Consider the following 16,720-nt stretch of genomic DNA (forward strand, 5'->3'; position numbering starts at 1 on the left):
TGTACCAGACACTGGAATTTCTGGTTGGTGGCAGCACTACAGGATCTAAGCGGGTAATTAAGCTTAGAGGATTCATGCTGGTACCCATTTTGGACGCTAAGGTCCAGATTTGGGAATTATACCATGACAGGGGGTTCTCAGGAAAAAATTCCCTAATGGCAGATGGAGCTGTCCCTAGGAACTCCGGGCAACATGGGGCCAGCAGCCTGGAGCCCCTGGACTTCCAAGAGCTAAGCAGATCAAAGCAAGCATATCGCACTGAGAGGAGATTTAAACTTCAAGACTCCTTATAAGAAATGGAAAGGGAGGTGAATATTTTTTGCTGTTTTTAAAAATAAATAAGCAGCTAGTATTGTCTTTAAAATTATTATGAAGAACAAGTTTAAGCTTTGTTGTAACCTGCATTGTTTGCCTGGACTGCTCAAGACCTGAATGCTTGTGTAGGAGGAACTCTTTGAATTGGCTTCTTAAATACTTTCATGCTGTTTTCACATGATACTCCTTGATGAAACATAGGAGCCTTGTCTTATAACAGGCTTAAACAAAGTGAACAAGCTATGGAAGTGAGATCTTGGAAGAGTGTTGCCGTTTTCATAATGTAATAAAAATACTGTAATGATAAATCATAATTAATAAATAGTGTGTAATAAGCATGTCAAAAACAAATTTTATATTTCCAAGATCACTGTTTTTATAATTTACACTCAGGTAAAGGAGAAAATCCCTGGTAATATTCATTTTTAGAAGGGGGTTCGCGAGACTTGACGGTTTAGTGAAAGGGGTTAAAGTTTGGGAACTACTGGACTAATAGTAACCCACTATGGTCAGCTTTAGTAAGTATTCATCTCAGAATGTTAATTTCCTGATCTGCTCTTGAATTAAGAATTTACTTTGAGAACTAGCCAAAGCTCAGCTTTAATACCTCTGAGGATGACTAAAGTTACTTGGAGAAATGGGCTAATGATTACGTTTGCAATCCTTACCCTATTAAAGTATTCCATAGAACTGTGTAGCATTTTACTGCGGGAGGTGGAAAGTGTGAGAAGTCCTATGAATCACAGTTTAGCCGTAATTTGAGAAGTAACTGATGGTAGAGATCTATGAAGTCAAAGTGCACATCACAGTGCAGAATTTTTCTCCTGCTATTATTTTTTGGGTGCTCTGACTAGTCTAGTTTTAAAATGTCACCAAGTAATGGGGCTTCTACTCCTTTTCTTAGTAGGCTGTGCAATCTCTTGCCACTTTTGCTACTCTGAAGGTTTTCAGGTGTATCTACTCTTTCCCCTTGTTTGGCCAAAGGAAAGTAGAAAGAACTCCCTTACAGAGCACGCCATCCCTTCTTATGGATCATTTCAGCAACACAAAACACTCATCTCTCCCTAATCCCACCTCAGGAACTGCATCACTTGTACCTAATCCCAGCTCACAGCATATAAGAAAAACTAGATTTTTTTTTCTATTATGGTTTCTGTTATTCTCCATCATTGGAGATTTTTAAGATCAGGTTAGACAAACACCTGTCAAGAACGGTCTAGATAATTAGTCCTGCCACAAGTGTAGATGACCTCTTGAGGTCCCTTCCAGTTCTATGATTCTATGAAAAAGCAGTTAAAAACAGAAGGACTATATAGAAAATCCTCCCCCTTCCCAATTTCTTTAAAAAAAACACATTAGAAATTGGAAGTCTGGGGAAATGAGTTTGAAATATTTCTAAGTTTTAAATGTCTGAACCACTGGAAGAATCAACTACTGGCTTAGTACTAGTTCCCTGATATTTTATATCATTTTCACTAACTAGTTGATAGTGATTGGAGGTACAAGAGAGAAAGATATCTCTTCTTGATTAGACTATAAAAATGTGCCAAAACAACAAGAGGACGTGTTATTTTTGGAAGTCCACATTTGAGGAAGGAGAATAGCTATGCTGCCTCCCACAAAATGCAGAAATGACAACAGAAATACATTTTTGTCAGACATGCATCTCTGATAAACAGGATAAAAACAAAAAAAAAATTAAAATAGAAGCTTCAACACCCACCTTAAAAAAAAAAATCAAAATAAAGTCCCTGGAAAGCAAAGACTATTTCGCGCCATTAGAGCTATCCATAGAGAACTTTGGCCAGAGCCTGAAAAGTGCTGAGCACCTCCTGTGAAGTGCTGAGTGCCCTCAAATCTAACCAACTTGAGTGGGACTTGAGGATGTTCCACACCTCACAGGACAGGAGACAGATTGAAACCATAGTTCTTTTTAGTTTAGCTAGCTCAGATTTTCCAAGAGTTAGTGACATCTGAACTGGAGGTTAGAGAGGCTGTAGTGTTGCACTGACATTGCCAACTACACAGAGGGCTTCAAGACCTTCACCAATAGGAAGTTTTGAGACCCAGCAAAGAAAAAGAAACAAACAAATCTCTAATGTAACCCTAAAATACAGGAGGATAGATTTAAGAAGGACTATCTGTGTAAGTCATTTTCTAAACGTGAACTGCAGATTAGGAGCCTGCTCCAATGGTCACAGAAGTCAATGAGAGTCATAAATACTGGATCAGGCAGAAGCAGATCCACTATACAGAAATGAGGTCTCTCTCTTACCTGAAAGGAAAATAAATAGAAATCCTGCTGATGTATTTCAAAATAAAAAAATATCCAAGCATTAGGGCAATACAACTTGAAACTCAGGTCACTGGCTACAAATAAAATGCAATTTCCCATGTATATTTTCAGTTATTGGCAGTTAGATATTTGCACAAATGAGCACTGAGAGGACATATGTGAAAACAAATCTCAAGCTTCCTGCTTGTTGAGTCCATAGGAATTCTACACTGTTTGGTCACCAGAGGACCAATTCTGGAGTTTCCTTTGGTTTGCAGTTATATCCGAAAAGCACAGACCATGTCTGGCAGAGAGATCCTAAGTTATGATCAACCCACATTTCTCATTCTCATAAGGATCCTAAGCTGAATATGCAAACCAAAAAGGTGGTGAAGAATGAGAGAGCACTCACATGAGAAGAGACTCTGAATCGTGCTCTGTAGCCTACTATATGTGGCATACCATATGCAATATCTTAACTGAGACAGAGAAAACTAAATATAAAGCTGAATTGATCTCAAGCAATTTCTCCAATGCATTTACATACATATGCATCTATTTCAATATCAGGCATAATAGGGAAAGGATCTCCACTATACTTTATTTAGCATTGACAAACCACAAAAACTCATTCTCCATTTGTTTCCCCCTCCCCCACCCCACTATGTATCATCTATTTTTCTATCTTCAAAACTCCAGTGTCATACAATGCCTGCTTACTTTTTTAGTAATCCATACAAGCTGTTCTGTAGTTTCGAGACAAGGGATTGCATTTCTGAGTAGTGAAATGCGAAGATATAGAGTTCCAAAACTTTTCTCTCCTTTTTATTTCCCGGTGGGAGGGATTAGCCAACTCCTGAGTGCCACAGTCAAGGACTAATTCGAAAGTAACTACTGTAGCTATAGAAGTCATGTTCAGGGCATTAACATCTAAGAACAATCTGAATTGTTTGAGTTTAGCATTCTATTGGGGCTACAATAAGAAACAACTATATACCCTGTCATGTCTTTTTAAATAAATAAATAGTCTTCCAGAAGGGAAACTGTATTAGATCAACAATACCTTACCTCCTGTAGGAATAACATTTTAGTTTTTCCTTCATGTTTTGTTCATTGTGTTATGTCCCTGTTATGTCATCATTTTTATTCTGAAAAGAATAGCCTTTTTTTTTTTTTAAATGGGGCTTCATCATTAATGTCACCTTAGATAACAAGCACTGTCCTCCAGGAAGGATTCAGTTCATTTTCACTTTCTAACTAGAAAAAACTGTTCCTAATGCAAATAATATTTTATTAATGCCAGAAACTGACTAGGCACACAGGACCCTGCCTTATCTAGGCAGGAAAACGGCTGTCTCCAATATAAGATGCAGTTTAACAAAAGGAAAACAGTTCTGGAAATCAGCGGTATATTAGCTTCTTAAGAACCAATCCTGTCCAAATCCTCCCTATGTTTTTAAAGGTTGTTAGGATTTAGAAAACGCGCATCTATGTAATAAGTATTCTCTTTCCGAAAAGACAGCATTGTGAGAATCCTAACACTGCTGAACTCCTACTACAGTAAATACTGTAGCTAGACTATTCCACTGGCCTGGTGGTCCAGCAGCACATAGATGAAGCTCAGGCAGGGGAGGTGCATGGGGGTTCAAACAGGAGTGGGGAGAAGAGAGGGTCAATCATTAAACAAATGCATTTTGCCAGTCAATTCTTGAATTCCTAAAAGGAGTTATGCTGGGAAGTGGTGGTCTCTCAAATATTAACAGATTATAGATGTACAGCAACCTATTAGCAGCTTATATTTTTAGGAACTAAGCTTATTTGGAAAGCATAAGGAGAAGGGAGTGAAAAGATACATAGTTATTTTTTAACCTCAGAAATAACCGTTTGTTATTTGTAGTATTTACTGTAAATAAAGAGATTTTAAAAAGCTAAACTAGTACCCTCTGGAAATAGTACCCTCTAATAATAATAATAATAATAATAGTAATAGTAAACTAGTACCCTCTAAAATCAAAACTGAAAGAAAAGGCAAAATAAAGTATAAAAATTCTTTGTGTAAGTTTCTTCAAAAAATTATAACATTTATAATTTCAAACTTAATTTTCTCCTATTATTGAAAAAATGTTGTAAACTGCCCATAATTTTAATACTTAAAAGTTAAGTACAGTGTTTTTAAAAGTGTTACAGGATGCAACATAAATCCAGGGAACATACGCAGTGAACCTGGATGATGATAAAAGAAAAGGTCTGATGACTATTGTGCTTTGTGTACAACCTGACATTGTTATTTTTGTTCTAAGGAAATGAAATATAAAGAGGCTGAAAAGGAAATATGTAAATTTACTTAGTAGAAGAGTAGTAAAGTCTTCTATCGGATTTAACATTTTTTGAGTTACTATGTGCTTTGCAAGCACACACATACAAAAACACATACAGAGAGAGAGTGAGTTTTCTTTTATTAACAAACCTACATTAAAGATAGCATCTGTAATCTACTTACAATTTAGCATTCTTTCATAATATGAGAATTAACTGTATTTCTGGGATAATCCTTAAAATAAAACTGAATTTTAATACATTTTCCACCACCTAGAGCTCCTCCTATATATACTATGAAGCAGAAGACTAAACTCATCAAGAGCTGAGTGGGAGCTGCCAGTTCATTAAGAAATGGCATTAGCAAGTTCCCCTGACAGTCCTATTCAGCCACGTTGAGCTGTATGGTAGGCAGATCTAATACAAAACCTCAGACTGGATCAAGAAATGGCAAAGAGAGTGCAATTGCTATACAACCAAGAAACAAGAAACCGACCCACTAGAAAAGTCAGGACTCAGTAAGACTGGAGCTCCAGGAAGGTGACTCTGTGTCAGGAGAAGGACATGGCGATATGTGTTTGAGCAGTAACCAAATAGTTGTAGAAAGGCAATTTAGTCTTCGGAGGCGTGCAGTCTGTATAGACAGACATTGTGAGAGGGGTGTTAAAACTATAAAAGGAGGAAAATATGGTAGAATGGAATCAATGGGTGAACTGACAGACTTCACAATCTGACTTGGATTAATTTAACCTATAAAACGTATGCTACTATTTATGATGGTTGAGATTTTTGCTACCACCACAAAAAATGACACAGGATGGCCAATAGTATTTAAGAGATGAATGTAGGCACACTACTAAACATTTGAATACCTGGCAAAAAAAACCAGATGACACTATTTGACATCTTTATATACCAAACAGTAGAATTATTGCAAGCAGTAAGCTATGTATTTGAACAAAAGATGTACTTTACTTTTTGTTGTTTTACTTAGTTTTAGTAGTTCATACATTTAAGCATATAACAGCAATAATAATAAAAACACAGAGTTTATTGTGTCAGTCAAGTTACATTAAAAAAACCTAAAGCATCCTGCTGATTGTAATTTGGCTTCCTTGTAAGGCTCTTTGTTTTAATCCATACTAGTATGGGAATACTGCACTTTGGCTTCAAATTAAAAATGCCATAAAACTGTGGTTCCGATATTTTCTTATATTGTGGACCACACTTTAAGTCGGAGGTACTCTCAAGAAACAGTTCTTCTACCAATTCTAATTTAAAACCTTGTCTGCGGCAACTATAGCACACACCCTCCCCTGATGTGGCTCCTATTAATTAATTAATTGATAGATAAATAAATAAAGGATGATGATGAGATTACGGGTGAAGGAAAAAAAACACCTCTCTGGTGCCAAAGTTCCAACATCTTTTGTATTGATGCAGTTTATCTCCTTTTCTTGGACATACGATTTTTACATCCCTAATAAATACTTCCTGTAGCCTGCAACCACCCCCTTGTCAGTCTAACCTTTTTGCTTCTCTTACTTCCAACATTTATTCCAAAAGCATGTGTGAATTACATGAAGATGATATGCAGAATACCCATAAGGGCTTTTTTGTTTTTACCTTCATTGGTCAAAAGAACTTTAAACCCTAGAACAGTCCAGTGGCCGTTAGCTGTTCTGCCTCATCCAGCCAAGATTCCCTTCCTATCTAGTAATATGAAAAAGGGCAGGGTGGTCATGACTTCTGCCCTGGAAGGGTTCTGCAGTGGGCCAAACTATGGGGAAGAATCACTTGAAAACTGAGAAGTTTCAACAGCTCTACAGACCACTTGAAAATATTCCAACTCACCAGCAATATACTGTCCAAATTTGGGCCAGGGACTATCTTTTTGTTTGGTATTTGTACAGCGTCTAGCCCAATGGGGTCCTGGGTCATAACTAGGGCTCCTAGGCACTAGGTAATACAAATAAGAACAAAAAATGATCTGTCCCTATCTCTTCATAGCACTGGAAAAAATCTATACTCATAAGTAGGTATATAAGTCACTCCTACGTTTTTAGCAAACTTGAATGATCTGAAGTCACTACAGAAGTGTTTTAAATAGATGTTCGATACTATTCAGGTGCCCTACTTATTACATAATTGATAGTCTTAAAATCAAAGTCCAAAAACATTTTCTTTAAAATCCAACAAGAACATCTCCTACATTAAGGGCCAATCCTAAATCACTCAACTCTCTAAGAGTTTTCCCACTGCTTTAAATGGGAGCAGAATAGGGACTTAAAGCTGTGACGTCCAAGGAATAAGAAAATAGAAAACTCAGCTTGAGCCAGATGCTTGCCCTTAATTCACACTAGAGAAAAAATAAAGTTGAGTCCTGGAAGGGCGATTAGCTTATGTCACAACTGTAATCTTGTTTAAATACAATACTTGTATTAATTTTCCTTAAAAAAATAAAAGGCAAATCACCCTTTTTTTTTTCCTGGAAGGACTGATTAAGCATACATCCACATCTACACTGCCATGCACTGCAAAGTAGCCAGGAAATTCTGGTGGGCCCTGTACAAAAGACAGATTTTCCAGCTAATTGGTCTTTACCTTTAATTCTGATCTTTTGTTTCATTTCATTTCACCCCTAAATCTTCTTTCACAGCCTGACAATGCAGACTAAAATTATAAAGTAATGAACAGAGACTTTTAAGTAGCCTATCAAAACAAGTTACACTCTGTGAGTTTAAAATTAAAACAATACAAAAGTTCCATTCAGAGTAATATCCTCATGGGAAATGATTGCCTAGGAAAGAGTACTACAGAAAGGGATCTGGGGATCACAGTGGATCACAAGCTAAATATGAGTCAACAAAGTAACACTGTTGCAAAACACAAAAAAACATCATTCTGGGTTATATTAGCTCTTCCACTCTACTCTGCACTGATTAGGCGCAAACAAGAGTATTATGCCCAGTTCTACATGCCACGTTTCAGGACAAACACCCCGTCTAGACTACGCGCCGTATTGGTGCGTTAAAATCGATTGCTCGGGGATCGATATATCGCGTCTGATCTGGACGGGATATATCGATCCCAGAGCGCGCTTAGATCGATTCCGGAACTCCACCAAAACAAACGGAGTTCCGGAATCGACATGGCGAGCCGCGCACATCGATCCCGCGCGGTGAAGACGGGTAAGTAAATCAATTTTAGATATTCGATTTCAGCTACGCTATTCTCGTAGCTGAAATTGCGTATCTAATATCAATTTTCGCGCGTAGTGTAGACGTGGCCAAAGTTGGAGAAAGTCCAGAGAAGAGCAAAAAATGATTAAAGGTCTAGAAAACATGACCTATGAGGAAAGATTGAAAAAACTGGGTTTGTTTAGTCCGGAGAAGAGGACTGAGAGGGAATGTAACAGTTTTCAAGTACATAAAAGGTTGTTAGAAGGAGGAGAGAGAAAATTTTTTACTCCTTAACTTCTGAGGATAGGACAAGAAGCAATGGCCTTAAATTGCAGCAAGGGCAGTTTAGGTTGGACATTAGGAAAAACTTCCTGTCAGGGTGGTTAAGCACTGGAATAAATTGCCTAGGGAGACTGTGGAATCACCATCATTGTCTAACCTGCTCTTAAAAATCTCCAAACACCTGTCAGGGATGGTCCAGATAATACTTAGTCTTGCCATGGTGTGGGGGACTAGACTAGATGACCTCTTGAGGTCCCTTCCAATCCAACGATTCTATGATTATACCATCAAATGTTAAAAGGTATCTTACTCAGAGAAGAATACTGCATTATGCCCCTTCAGCCATTGGTTGGGTTCTATTTCAACCCTAGCAACTGCATCTAGAACACAGCAAACACTGCTGTCTCATTGCTGAAGTTGGGTTCTCTGTTAATAGGAAGTTCTTTCAAAGCTGTGTCAAGACAACTGAAGCCTCAGGTTATCCTCAAAAGCCTTGGAATCATTTGTTCACAACCTACTGAGACATCAGGTACGTTGGCAGAACATCTGACTTCTCTCAAAGCAAGGAGGACAATCAGCTATTGGCCAGGAGATGCTGAAACTTCACCAGGACTAAGTGCAACTATTCTAGAACTAAAACAAAATCACCTTTGAATTTTCAATATTGTAAGAGACAACTTGCTTACTATTTTGTTCTGTCACCTTGATTAAATAAAAATTATTGTTAGGTCAAGACATCAAATATATGAGGCCTTATAGAGGTGACCTAAAAATAATTACCGTATATACTCATTCATTAGCCTGTTCGTTTATAAGCCGACCCCCCCCCCAACGGATAGGTAAAAATAGCAAAAACTGCATGACCCTTTCTTAAGTCAACCCTATATTTCAGGGGTCGGCAAACTTTGGCTCACAGCCTGTCAAAGTAAGCCGCTGGCAGGTCAGGATGTTTTGTTTACTTGGAGCGTCTTCAGGCATGGAGCCCCTCAGTTCTCTATGGCTGCAGTTTGTCATTCCCAGCCAATGAGAACTGCCACTTCCCGCAGCTCCCATTGGCTGGGAATGGCAAACCACGGTCACTGGGAGCTGAGGGGCTCCATGCCTGAAGACGCTCCAAACACACAAAAACTACAGTGTATTAGATCAGAGATCAGCAATCTTTGGCACACGGCGCCCGGGACGGTTTGTTTACCTGCCACGTCTGCAGGTTCGGCCGATCGCGGCTCCCACTGGCCGCGGTTCACTGCTCCAGGCCAATGGGGGCAGCGGGAAGCAGCACGGGCCGAGGGATGTACTGGCTGTCGCTTTCTGCCACCCAACTGGCCTGGAGCAGCGATCCGCAGCCAGTGGGAGCTGCGATCGGCCAAACCTGCAGATACGGCAGGTAAACAACCCGGCCCAGCCCGCCAGGGTGCTTACCCTGGCGGGCCGCGTGCCAAAGGTTGCCAATCCCTGTATTGGATATTCAATTCAATGATTCCATAGAGTTTAAAATCATCAAATTTTGGTGTAGACCCATTTATTGACTGGGGGGAGAGATACCTCAGTGGTTTGAGCATTGGCCTGCTAAACCCAGGGTTGTGAGTTCAATCCTTGAGGGGGCCATTTAGGGAACTGAGGCAAAAATCTGTCTGGAGATTGGTCCTGATTTGAGCAGGGGGCTGGACTAGATGAGGTCCTGAGGCCCCTTCCAACTCTGATATTCTATGAGCCAAACCCCACTCTTTGATGCATCACTTTTTTACCAAAAATATTCGGCTTAAGAATGAGTATATACAGTAAATCATATATATTATATATAAAAAGCCCCAGCCTGGAAGGGATGTGAAACATAAATTTATAAAATTCTGCAACAAAAGGGGTGTCTCTTAAATATTTCATGATTTTTAAAAAATTCCTCCAGTCTCGATGGTCTCAGAAATGTTACATGCTAAAAAGATTTCAATTCTTCCTACCAAAAGACTGCCTTAAAACATTATTTAAATTTGTTTTCTGCATTCATGCATCACCATTGAAACATTAAATATTAAAAACCAACCCTACTTAAAGTGGCTCTTAGAGGGGGAAAATATAGGCTATGCACAGGACTTCATTGGCACAAGCCAAGACTAGTTACCATATTTGTTTTAAACATGATGTTTTAATAAACACCTGGGAAAGAGGGCATCAATTTTTGCCCCCAAAACATTTTTTATTTGTTACTTAAGTAAATGTTTGCACAGCTCTCCTCATAGCTACAAGTCCTTAATCCACAAGATGTCAGTCGAGGCAATAATTATATTAATCAATTGTAGACAGTCTAAGACAAAAACAATGATGTGGAGGCATTTGGAATTAAGAGGCTGTAAATCACTTCTGCACAATCCTTTGTCAGTGGAGTTATCAGGGTGGGGTTTTTTGTTCTGTTTTGTTTTGTTTTTGGCCTTTTAGTCATAATTTTCGAAGTAGTTGACACATTTCATATGACTCAATGTACTGAACCTTAATACAAAAGAACTCCAGTTTGTCAAATGCAAGTGATTTGAGGATGCATATCAGTTAATCTTAAGTGTTTGTCACCAACAAAGACAGCTATGCTGGTGAGAGCAAAGGCATCCTAAGTGAGGAGAAGGGGTCTGATTCAGGATATTAGCATAACATTTACAAGATCACCAAAATGCAGGGCCTAAACCAAGAAAACATCTCATATAATCCCCACTGCATGAATGCCTCAAAACCTGTTGGTGCCCAGTGGATTCCTTCTACTCATTTTTCTTAGAACACAGGAATTTCAAACTTGAATAGACCACTGGTTCACCTCAAGTATTCCATCACCAACAGTGGGCAGTACCAGATGCTTCAGGAAGATGGTGCAGAAAACTCCAGCCCTAATCCTGCAAAGACTATTAAACACATGCTTAAAAATTACACACTAAGTATTCCCATTGACTTCCATGGAATTACTCCCACAGCATAAAGTACATTACATGTTTAAGTCTCCACAGAATCGGAGCCAACATTCATGGCTTATGGGATAACCTGCCCAGAGGGAAAGTTTCTTCCCCACTCAGCACCTTACAGAATCAAGAGCCCTAGATGTTAAAAAAAAGCATAAGGAAGAATGCAAAGAGACCAGCTACTTTCTAGAGCTGCCTGGTTTTAATTTACAAAGTATTATAGGAAGGTACTGAATTACTTCAGTTTTCAACAGAAAGCACATAATCAATATTAGTCAGCAGAGATTCTGCAAAGGTACTTTCCACATCTCTTGCACGTTTGACAAAGCTAAACAAACAGCAGAACTATACTGCAAGAGTCCAGTCTTCCAAAATCAGCCTCACATTTTGAATCAAAATCAATGTTACTCATTATGAAACAGAAAAAAAGTGTAATGTAGATAATTAGGCTCCCATATGTATATATTCCTGAGGTTAGGAAGGAGTGAAAGGAGAAAAATGGAAAGTACCAAGGGAAAACTGTGAGGAAACTTCGATTATTTTGCATAACAATCACATAAGTTATCTGTCAGTTTTCAGAGGAGTCTAAGTGACAACAGCCTCTAGCCTACTTTCTCCTCTTTCAACTCAGAAATGAGTTTTCCTAATAGTGGTTAGCTTAGTTAAACTAAAGGGCAGAGGTCGGGGGTTTTTTTGGTCCTAAAGCAATATAGTCAAGTCTCTGTCTGAAATATCTTTACCTACTATCCATTTCCATCAACTTCTAAGATTACTATAAATGAGAGTAATGTGTAATCTCAAAATCGTGTCTCTCTCACCAACAGAAGTTGGTCCAATTAAAAAAAAAAAAAAAAGTAATCTAGACACACAAGGTGGGTGAGGTATTTTGTTTTTTTACTCCCCCCGCCCCATTTATTTTTTGCATTTGACAATATTTTGTCTATGGTAATTTTCACGGTCTCTCCTGATAACCAGTTTTCCCTGGTTGTGTAGGTCTTTCACATAGTGACAGGAAAAGAGAAGAATATTTTTAAGATATAGTAAAACATGGCTGTAAAACCACAAAAATGGCAGGCACAGTCAGGGGCACGGATAGTACCTGAAATTACTTAATTCATTTCTTTTAAACAGACTGACTTCGAGTTGTTGGTGTCCTTTTAACTATACTAAAAGGAGAAAGCTGAAGCTATGCTTAAAAAACATCAACTTTTTAAAAAGATGTGTGAAATTTTAGTCTTGAAGTTCTTAATTTGTCAGGGCTGCAGATGATTCCAAGATTGCAACAATCTAAAGTAACATTTCTTTCACGAGAAACCTTATCCTACTTACCTGAACAATCTTTTTCTTCAAATAATAAATTCCACCATTCATTATAACAGGCCTTCAGCCTATTTACTCCTTGGAGACAGAACCCAGCAAGAGCCAAGGTTAACTAGCTCTCCTTACTGCAGAGCATTTAAAAAAAAATCTAAAGCCTTTGAAGGGTATGATTGGGTGTTACTGTGTGACTCTCTCCTTCCTGAAAAGATTTTTTCTCTTCACAACCCTGTGGAGGGCAAAATGGTAGACAAGGGGAAAAAGAAAGGGGAAGGAAGGCTGTCCTGCTCCTTCTCCATCTGATGGTTATGTCTCTATATTCTGTAATCTAGCCATTTCAGACACAGTTTAGACTGGAAGGCAGTGATTTTGGCATGGAAAGAGGCACATCAATGAGGACAAACTGCCTCAGTAGTTGCAGCTCTCCATCTTGGGAAACAGTATTCAAAGGATTGTACACTAAGCTTGGGAAGGGTACTTCAGAGCTGTGACAGTTCACACACATGCAGCCCTCTTTGCTTTGGTGGCTTAATGCCTGGTGATTAATAAAATGTATTATATTACACTACAATTTTGAACCCACATAACTCTGTCATTTCAAAAACAATTTTAATCAGAATCTTAAAAGGCACCTCTTCTCCTAAACCTTGCTTAACTTCAGCTTTCTATTCTCAACTGCTGATGCATTACAGCTGCTGAATACAGTTGAAAAAAAATTAAAGATACTAAAACTGAACAGGAACAGTTTATTCTCCCCACACATACATACTGTTCTCAGCCCCAAGAGCAATAGAACCGATTATCCTTATAAATAAACAACACCTGGAAAACTTCAACCTGGAATAGTAAAATTTTAGCAGAGTTATAAGCAAGTGCAAAAGAGATTTTAGAATAGAAACTCTTAAGTAACCTACCTTAATTTTACTATAACAAACATAAAACAGTAGCTGTTGCTAGCATTCTGTGGTATAAAGCAAACACACACACACACACACACACACGCTTTGAGGGACTGGGTTTTTTTTGCCTCTGTTTCCTAGTAGGGCATCCATATTATTCTTAGGTTCTAACTCTGCCTGGGATCTGTGCAGATAAGCCCTTATGCCCATGCAGTGCACTGTACTGAAATCAACAGGACTTTGCGCAGGCATGTGGATCACCTTGTGATCACTAATGCCCCAATCCTACTAGTTGTAGGAGGGGGAGGAAGAGGAGACTTGCAACAAGAGGCAGTGTTTCAGGCATGTAACACACAGAGTCCATCTGTGGGGTAAACAGAACTATCAGGCGGATGCATTTCAGGCCTCAATCTAGGGGAAAGACACTAACTGATTTTAATAGGCTTTGGAACAGTCCCTTAATGCATAGCTTAGAAATGAAGAAATTGGGATTTAGATAAAATTCTGATCTGCCTCAAATAAATCAGACTGGAGTAAAATTACAAGTGTGTGTCTTTGGCAAATAGCACCTTTGTAAAGTAATCAGAACATGGAAGGGAACCAGGCAAAGCCCTTCTTCCCCTGAAAGTATTTTGGGTAAGTTCTATGGCTTGTGTCATAAAGGAGGTCAGATTAGATGATCACAATGGTCCCTTCTGGCCTTGGAATCTATGAATCTATTACATGCAGTCAGCATCTACCCTGTCAGGCAGATGGAGCACACACAGTTAACATGACTTTCACTAATCTCAAGTAAGGTCACTGTCAATCTGACCACTATAATATATAAAATTTCCTTCAAAGGCTGTTCCTAGGAGATTTTTTTTTTTGGTGGTTTTTATTTTTTTGGAAACAATTGTGTAATTAGATTGTTCAAATATAAAAATATAACCTTTCACCTTTCATGTGCAGCTAGCTGTGTCAGCTTCAGAACATATGTTCTATTTTGCAAACATGTCGGCATCTTGTGATAGATACTTTGAAAAGAGCTGATGCTGCTTTTGAAAAAGTGGTGTCTGCCCACTGGAATTTGTGATAATGCTAGACAAAAAAAACTTTACTAAAATAAAACAAAGCAAAAAGAAAGTAACACACACACACACACACACAAACCAATCTACTTTAAAAATGTGCATTTAATATCTTAGAACACAGCTTTAAATTCAACATTTCATTCATCCTCAATGATTCCAGGAACAACAACAATAAAAAAAAAAAGTCTGCTTCTTCTCCTTCAATCAATACAATCCCTTAAGAGTCTAAGCTTCAAAACATTCACATAAAATATTAGCTTTATATATTTGCAGTAGATAAACTGAACTAGCAAGGCAATCAATCAATTTTCAATTACTTTTGGCATCTTGATAAGATGATAGCACACATAGTAACAATCAACAAGAGTCGGCTAATAAGTTGGCTAATACCCTAAGGAAGTCAAGAGCCTCTAGAGGAGGTAGATGATTATTGTTAATTACAATCATAAATATGTATTTCCTTTTCTGTAGTAATGATGAACACATCCTACATGCAATCTGAGATGTGTCCACATAAGACAATGTGCCATAGTGTCTTTTTCCATGTTTCATATTCATCCTCTCATATCAGGAGGAGTTTTTTTAAATGTATTTTTAAAATTTCAGATGTACTGAGACCAATAACCTTATTTACTATTTGGTACATCACAATATTTTGCATCACAATACATTTTTTCTAAATTATGTTTTACTTACAATCTCAACCTTTTGGGTGATGTTTCCCTGGACATCAAGTAAATAAACCTTGCCATAATGTGTGCCGAGTGCCAAAAACTGTGATAAGAAAAAGAGAAAGAGACTGATTAAATAAATACATTGCAACTTTAAAAAAATCCCACCAAGTAAAGAACTCCAGGATATTCAGTAGATTAATTTTTTAACAGCAACCTAAAAGACAATATTCTATGGATGAAGCTTATTTTGGATGCACCTAAAGAATAAAACAAGGCTTGAAGCCCATATTATTGTGATCGTGCAAGTTAGCTGTCAGAATGAGTCATGGGAACCCTCATCTACTGACAACTAGTGGTATGTCTGCACTCTATACATATTGCCTGATGGACTGTGGCAGCAAATTAAAAATGCAGCGTGAAAGCAAGGGTAACACATGCTTGAAAATAAAGCTATGGAAATGATTAAGAAGCTATTTACTTTTAATTCTTCTTTGCCAATACAATAAATATTCGAAAACAAAGCTACCAACTATTAGGCCCTTCTTACACAGAATCCCACAACATGGAAAGCTATTTAAAGATCCAATGCATTTAATATTATCCTGATTCTTTATTTTCTTTGACACTGATATTTTGACGTTTAATGATGCATGCATTCACCCGCCATTTTATACTATGATAGTCTAATTATGACAAATCATTTCTCAACAAATACACATAACAGAACTACACATTTATCTGATAGATGTAAAAAAGCAAATGATTCCAGGAGACCCACAGTTAGTTGAACTGTGTGAACTAACCCTAAACAAACAAGCAGAAACTTCAGGGCTACTTGATATATGACAGATGGTTTTTCCTTTTTCCCCCCTCCCCCATTTTTTTTTTCTATTTAACATTACTCAAATGGCCTAGCCTCCTAAATTCTCTGTATTTCTCTGCATGTGAGCATGCTTCATTGCAACCAATAATGAAATGCTCAAATTTACAAGCACTACTAAGCGTGTCAGTCAAGCAGCACAATCTTTAAAAAATAACCTTACAGAAAGTCAAGGTTTAAAAGGATTTATCAAAATGGAATTGCTTAAAATGAAATTTCAGTTCAGGCACTTAAAATATGAAGCTACATTAAAGAGGAGTCAAAAAAAAAGGGAAAGAAGGGGTTCATTAGAAATTCATCCCCTGCAATGCCTTTCACTCCTGCAAGGTTGCCTTTTTTCAGGAAGAAAAAAGTCCCCCGGGTAAAAAAATCAATACTGGTTAATAAAACATCAGGTGTGCAGACATAACTAGGTATGACTATTCCACTGCACAGGCCTGCTTGAATGCACCAGGTGCCAGGACGATTAGTCATCCAGTGCAGATAGCGAGCCTGGTGAAAATATGATGCTATAGCATTGAAAGAAAAAATAATTCCAAGGAGAAATTAGTCTGACTATATAAGCCAGAAT

At 38.0% G+C, this 16,720-nt stretch overlaps 1 protein-coding gene across 4 annotated transcripts in view; it reads right to left on the bottom strand.

Annotated features, from left to right (window-relative positions):
- VPS41 (VPS41 subunit of HOPS complex) overlaps positions 1–16,720 on the bottom strand; it is a 172,026-nt gene that overhangs the window by 127,300 nt on the left and 28,006 nt on the right. For 3 of the 4 annotated variants that reach the window (XM_032797067.2, XM_032797066.2, XM_032797072.2), the window contains exon 4: positions 15,292–15,369. The exons of the other annotated variant lie outside the window; for it this stretch is intronic. In XM_032797067.2, coding sequence (XP_032652958.1) covers positions 15,292–15,369 — 78 coding nt within the window. The remainder of the gene's footprint in view (positions 1–15,291; positions 15,370–16,720) is intronic. 4 annotated transcript variants of the gene reach the window in all.

This window comes from Chelonoidis abingdonii, chromosome 2, assembly GCF_003597395.2.
Source record: "Chelonoidis abingdonii isolate Lonesome George chromosome 2, CheloAbing_2.0, whole genome shotgun sequence".
Taxonomy (NCBI): Eukaryota; Metazoa; Chordata; order Testudines; family Testudinidae; genus Chelonoidis; species Chelonoidis abingdonii.